This window comes from Malurus melanocephalus, unplaced genomic scaffold, assembly GCF_030028575.1.
Source record: "Malurus melanocephalus ecotype Western Australia unplaced genomic scaffold, MMel_1.1 scaffold_207, whole genome shotgun sequence".
Lineage (NCBI taxonomy): Eukaryota > Metazoa > Chordata > Aves > Passeriformes > Maluridae > Malurus > Malurus melanocephalus.
Window position 1 is genome coordinate 78,262 of NW_026623439.1, and position 6,083 is coordinate 84,344.

Here is a 6,083-nt window from a genome sequence, read left to right on the forward strand (position 1 = left end):
CCATCCATCCCTCCCTCCCTCACCTTTCTCTCCCCACAGACAACGGCCCCACGGGGAACCGGCGCACGGGGACTGCCACCGTGTATGTCACCGTCCTGGATGTCAATGACAACAGGCCCATCTTCCTGCAGAGCAGCTAYGAAGTCAGCGTCCCCGAGGACATCCCTGCTGCCAGCAGCATAGTGCAGGCAYGTGGCTCTGCCCTGGGACCCTGGGCTGGGAGGTGGGGGTCCTCACTGACCATGCCCTGACCACAAGCTGCTGGAAGCGCAGGGCAGAGATTTTCTCTCTCTGTCATCTCTGCCCCCTGAGAGGTGGTTCTTGCTCATCCACTACTCTGCCAGTCCAGGCTATGAGTGCCAGGGAGAAGGCAGCAAAGGRMAAGGGAAAAWWAAGAAATTCACCCAATTTYTGCAGGGGGAGAGAGGAGAAGAACYAAGCCCTGTGCTGGYGAGGCTGCTTTGGCTGCATCCCTGCTTTCTCCCTCCTCCCAAACAGAGATCTCCATGGGGAGGGAGAAGAGTGCCTGCAAAGAGATGCTCGRGGAGGAGGGGAAAACCCTCAGAGARGGAGAAAAGCATTTGGGCTTTGCTTTCATTTTTGTTCCCCTTTGAGGGAGCGGTGGGCAGAGCTGAATGGCTCAGTGAGCAGCGAATGAATGCGGGCATTCACACGGGGCTGCGGGGCTGTCCAGCATCCCTTCAAACCCAGCGCTCTTCTAGAGCCAGCACCAAAGGCTCTTTGCACAGGGCCCTGGGAAGGCTCCTCCTGCCTTCAATACCTCTCCCAGCACGGGCAAAGGGGCAGCTTTGTCCTGGCAGGGTGAGTCAYGGGCAGAGGAGAAAGGAGCCTTTTGCCTCCCGCAACAAAGGTTTGCTGGGAGCTGCTGTCTGCTCTGGGCGGCTGGTCCTCAGGGAATTCCGTGGTGATTGTCACCTGTGGTGTGATGGCACAGTGTACGTGATGTCTCTGGGGTCAGGCACAGTGTATGTATGTTTATGGGGTCAGGCACAGTGTATGTGGTGTCTATGGGGTCAGCCTGCCATCCCAGGGTGCAGCAGTGGCCCTGTGGGGATCCCTCCCTCAAAGGAGTGGAGGGATCTTGAGTGTGACCATTTTCTTAGAAGCCACTTCCCAAAAGTGGGGGATGCCCTTGAAAGCCTGTGGCATAGGAGAGGAGGTGTTGGTTTTCCTCAGAACAGCATCAAAGAGAAATGGAAATGAGCTGTCACCTGGSTTTATTTTAATTTACACCCTCAGCGTAAACCCTTGGTACAGAAAGTCTCTCCCTTCAAATGCATCCCCACATCCCCATGTTTTCCAGGGCAGCAGGAGAGTTTCTGAATGTTTCCCCATCCCTTCCTTCCCAAAGCAGGGCCAGAGGAATGGGAATGCATTGACCACAGCAGCCCACGGGTCATTGCGTGGGGAGGGGGTGACAGGGACCAGGCACGAGCCTCCCTCCATCGGCTCCAGAGCACTGCTCAAGGGGAAATCACACTGGGAATTGCTTTTTCTGGAACAGGTTTGCCCAGGGATGCCTCTCTTTAGGCAGCCAGGTTGTTCCCACTCCTTTCCAGGCTGTTTGTTCAGGCAGAGCACAACCTGCACGATGCTTTCCCAAAGAAACGAAGCGGCAGGATTTATTTTTTGGAACTCCTTTTGGTGGTGGCTGCATAGTGTGGGCGTAGTTTGGGTGCCTCYACCTTCCCTGGCAGGAAGCAGGAACCTGGAAAGCGTTTGGGAGCCTGACATTGCAAAATCTGCTGTGGCCTCGCAGAGCCACTGCTGGGAAATGAGCTGCTCCAAGGGGCTCTGCCRAGGGATGCTTGAGGAGGGAGCTGAGCCCAAAGCTCAGTGAAAAAAGCAGAGCAAGGTCACATTTTAGTGGATTCCACGGTGTCCCAGTCCTGGCTGGCAGAGAAGCTCCTGGGACAGGCAGGCTGGCTCTGAGACAGCAGCTGGCTCCTCCTGAAGCTGCTGATGGAGCACCTGAGGGAGCCCAGGCGCTTCCAGAGCCTGAGCTGGGGCTCGCTGCCATCCACGGGGTGGTGGGGCAGGCGCTCCTGCTGCCCGGGGAGGGACCAGCCCAGTGCTGCTGGCYTGCAGGCGGTGACAAAGGTCAGGAAGGTGGCCAGGACCAGCAGGATGCACAGCAGCCCGACGATGACGGGCAGCCAGGCTGTCACTTCAGGGGACGCAGCGCTGGGCGGGACCCGCTGCATGGTGGGAAGGAGAGGTGAGGTGGGAGAGGTGCTGTTGGCAGAGCCCTCTGTGCTCATCTTCCCTGCAGCACAAGGTGACAGAGAGATGATCACAAGCTGGACAGACAGACAGCCACCCTCTGCTTACACTGATGGATTCTTGTCACACCASGATGTCCCAGCTGTGTTTTGGGTGACACAGGAGGTGCCCATCTGCTTTGCCAGGAGGCAGGGCGCAGAGGTGGTGTTTACACTTGCGAAACCTTTACACTTGAAGTGCAAAACCACCTGGCAAAGGAATCTGCCACTGTGTGCATATGGCACCGTGGCCCCTCTGAGGGCACCTTTAGGGAGCACACGCAGCTTGCATGAAGGTTTTCTGGAAGAGATAAATATCTGCTGGAAGAGATAAATATCCAGGTGCTAGAGAAAGTCCAAAATCCTCCCCCCGAGCTGCTGGGGTTTGGTTCATCTCTGTTCCCCAAAAATGTGGGTTTGTTGGTTTGGCTGTCATTTGGGGGTTTTGGATTATTCCCCCAAAGAAATCAGACAGCTGGTTAAGTCCCCCATGACAAGTCCCCTCAGATTTGTGGCATTGTGGTGGCACTGCCTTTATTATTCTGCAGGGGTGAAGTGTGACACCCTCACCCTGCTCCTGCCAAAAATCCTCGTGTCTATTGCAAGCAGGTTCAGGGACTGCAGCTCTTGTCACCTCCTCTAAAGTGAGGTTTTCACCTGTCTTCACCCCAAAAGTTTCTTTTTTCAATCGTGCAACCCCTCCTTGCCTAGCTCAGTCCCTTCCCCTCAGCCTTGGGAGCAGTGCAGCCATCCCAATGAGCCCCTGCTCCATGGACAGGCTGGGCACAAAAACCAGCAGGCAGGAYTGCAGCGTATCCCACACCAAAGGCAGCCTGAATCGAGGTTTCCACGGCTACCTTAATGCTGGCATTTACAGACTGCCTCTGCTCAGCTTGGTGACCTTATATTGTTCCTTAAGAGCCAGCCGAGAGGCGTGAACGATTCCTCCAGGCTCTTTTTGCCTCCTCACTCATGGCTGCAGAGTTTGGCTTTAAAATTCACTTGACAGCAGTTCCATAGAAACCCATCAGGAGGGATCACACTGATGCTTTCCCAGGCTTTTCCAGCCGTGGCTTGTTCTCCTCCTGTTTCCCACCCAGCCTGTCCTCACATCCAGCTCAGCTGGAAGGTCTGGACTTTCATGGCATTGCCCATTCCCAGCATCACTGTCCCACCCAGACCCCATATTCTGCACCCTGGTGGGTCCATGAGAGATTTGCCCATCCTGGAAATATCCCCCAGAAGGGATATCCCTGCCCCAAATATGGCACAGCCCTGTGAGCACTCTGGACCCAGCACTGGGCATGAGGCAGGCGAGGATCAGAGTGAAAAAAAGAGAAATTGCAACGGGTGAAATGCCCCTGAGAAAGGCAGAAAGGAAGAAGAAAAAACGATTCTGGTGCATGAGCASCAGTGAGGGTTGCTCTGCCCTGCAGTGGGCACTGCTCCCTGGCCTGGCCCAGCTGCCTGGTTTGGCACTTGTTCCATATGCTCTCCCCACCTTTCCWCAAAGTTCTGCAAAGAAAAGGCCGTTTGCAGGCACTGCCTGTAGCACAGCTCCGATGAAAAGCMGCTCTCATTCCCCTCCTCGCCTTGCTTAGCAACGCTTTTCCTGCAGCTCCCCAACTTTTCCCAACGTGCTGAGGCTTYCCAGCCGCTTGCATTCCCAGCCCAGGAGGTTGGGTTTTGAGAGCAGAGTGAGTGGTGCTGCTCCCCATCACCCCACTGCTCAGGGGCAGAGCTGCCTCCACAGCATATTCCCCCTCTCCCATCACCGGCAGAGATGGAGCAGCGCGACTGGGACGGGAGGAGGGATGCCTGACCTCACTCCCACCCCAAACTTTGCATCCTGCCCGTTTTCAGCCCTTTCCCCCGGCTGGGGGTTCCGCAGCCCTGCAGCCGGGGGTCTGTCCCCGCCCGGGGTGACCCGGGGGGCCGGCGGTGGCTTTGCCGCGGGGGTTTGGGCTCCCTACCTCTCAGCAGCCTCTCGCCTCGCCGCCTCTCCCACCGCTCTGTGCCGCTGCCAGCCCCCTCCTCCCTTTGGGGAGGGTGGGACAGAGGTGRCAGCCGGGCTGGGGACAGCCTGAGCCAGCCAAGCCCTGGAGCCCTGAGCCCCTCCCTGGGCTGTGCCAGCGCTGCCGTGTCCCGGAGCTGTGTCCTGCTGGAGTTGTGCCCCTTGCTGGGGTCGAGTCCCCTGGGATGTGTTTCTCCAGAATTTGTCCCTATGGGATGAGTAAATGGTACAGTCGTGGTGGGGACGGGGCGGCACCTGCCCTCCGCATGCCTGCTCTGCCTTTTCCCAGAAAATCTATTTTTTCTCCATTCTTCTATTGCCCCTCCTYCTCCTTTTCGGGCACCTTTCAAGGAGCTGGGGGTGTTTGAAAGGCTGGCTGTGCCTGCAGCTGCTCTAGAGCAAAAGGATCAAATGAGCTGGGGCTCAGCTCAGCTGCACAAAGTGCCTTCCTCCTGCAGCACAACGAGCTTCTCTCCCACTGTTTGCACTCCAGGGTTGCTGTTTTCCCGAGTTTGGGACAGTCTGTCACAGCACCACCTCTCCCTCAGGACCTCAGCAGCAGCCAAGCTTTCCCCAGGCTGCAGGCTGGCAAGAGCACGTGTTGCTTTAATGCAAAACAACCGGGTTTTAGTTAAAATCAAATACCTGGRCCGACCAATTCATTCGGTTTATGTACCAGAACTTCCTGCTTGGSATGAGCTGGGAAGAGGATGCCCCAAAGGATGCGCAGTTGGCTCATCCTGAAATGCATTCTCCTGGGCACAGTGGGGCAAGGAATGGCACAAAAAGCCGTGAAGGTTTGTCTCCCATCCCTTCGTTTTTACTCCTTGGCTGCACCTTAGCWTTTCCCCGTGCCGTGCCAGGGCAGCTGGTCTGCCAGGGCATCGCTTGCCGGCTGTTGTGGGGCCCAACCATCCCGCAGGAGAGGAGACAGCCAGCGGGTGAAAGAGCTGGTTTGGGAGGAAGAGCTCTCCGCTGTGAAAGGAAGGTGCCTGGGTCCATGGGGGAACATGGAATAAGCCACARGCGATATATGAGCTGGTCTGGGACAGAGGAAAAAAGCATGTGTGGCACAGGGATGAGAAATCCAGGCAGAGTTTTCCAAGTTTTCTGCTGATGCAGATGGAGCAAGAGCAGTTCGAGGTATCTCAAAACCACATTTCAGAGGAGCTYCTCTGATTCCTGTGAGCATTGTGTGGGGCTGGGGGCGAAATCCCTCTCTGTTCCCACTGCGTGGCTTCCTTTGCTGCAACCCCTCCTCTTCCTCTGGGTGCAGAGCTGCCTGGGAAAAGGGCAGAAGGGCTGGGTGATATTGTAGGGAAAAGATGAGGCAGAAGATCACTTGCAGAGGGATGTGGACAGAGAATAAACGCTCAGGCATTCCCCGCATCCTCCCCGCGGTGATTCGCGGGTGCTTCGGGGGAAGTGTGTTCTGCAGAGAGGGTGCAGGGGCTCGGTTCCTCCTGCTCTGGAAGCCCTGCTGGCCACCGCCAGGTCCCTCTTGCCGGCCGCTGGCTGCTGGCTGGGGCTTTAGGGCTGCAGTCTTGTTCGGTGACACCAGAGGGGACCCGTGCCTTGGTTTTCCCAGGGTGGGCGGGTGGCTCGGGCCGTGCCGGGACTGCGCGGTGCATCACAGCCTCGGCTCAGTGCTGAGTTCATGCTCTAGGCTGGTTGCATTCGTGATAATTTTTGGTAATTTTAGCATGTCTTGCCGTGGGTTGTGTGCCCACCGGACATGGGAGCAGCTCCCCTGCCCAACTCTGATCGTCCCAGAAAAGCTCCGACCC

At 57.0% G+C, this 6,083-nt stretch overlaps 2 protein-coding genes across 2 annotated transcripts in view; one reads left to right on the forward strand and one right to left on the reverse strand.

Moving 5' to 3' along the window:
- Positions 1 to 6,083, forward strand: part of CDH23 (cadherin related 23) — a 101,036-nt gene that overhangs the window by 54,970 nt on the left and 39,983 nt on the right. Inside the window, exon 21 of the mRNA XM_057373751.1 lies at positions 40 to 188. Within this exon, the coding sequence (XP_057229734.1) occupies positions 40 to 188 (149 nt within the window). The remainder of the gene's footprint in view (positions 1 to 39; positions 189 to 6,083) is intronic.
- CUNH10orf105 (chromosome unknown C10orf105 homolog) lies at positions 1,878 to 2,282 on the reverse strand. Its single transcript, XM_057373740.1, has one exon. The coding sequence runs from the start codon at positions 2,280 to 2,282 to the stop codon at positions 1,878 to 1,880; it is 405 nt and encodes a 134-aa protein (XP_057229723.1).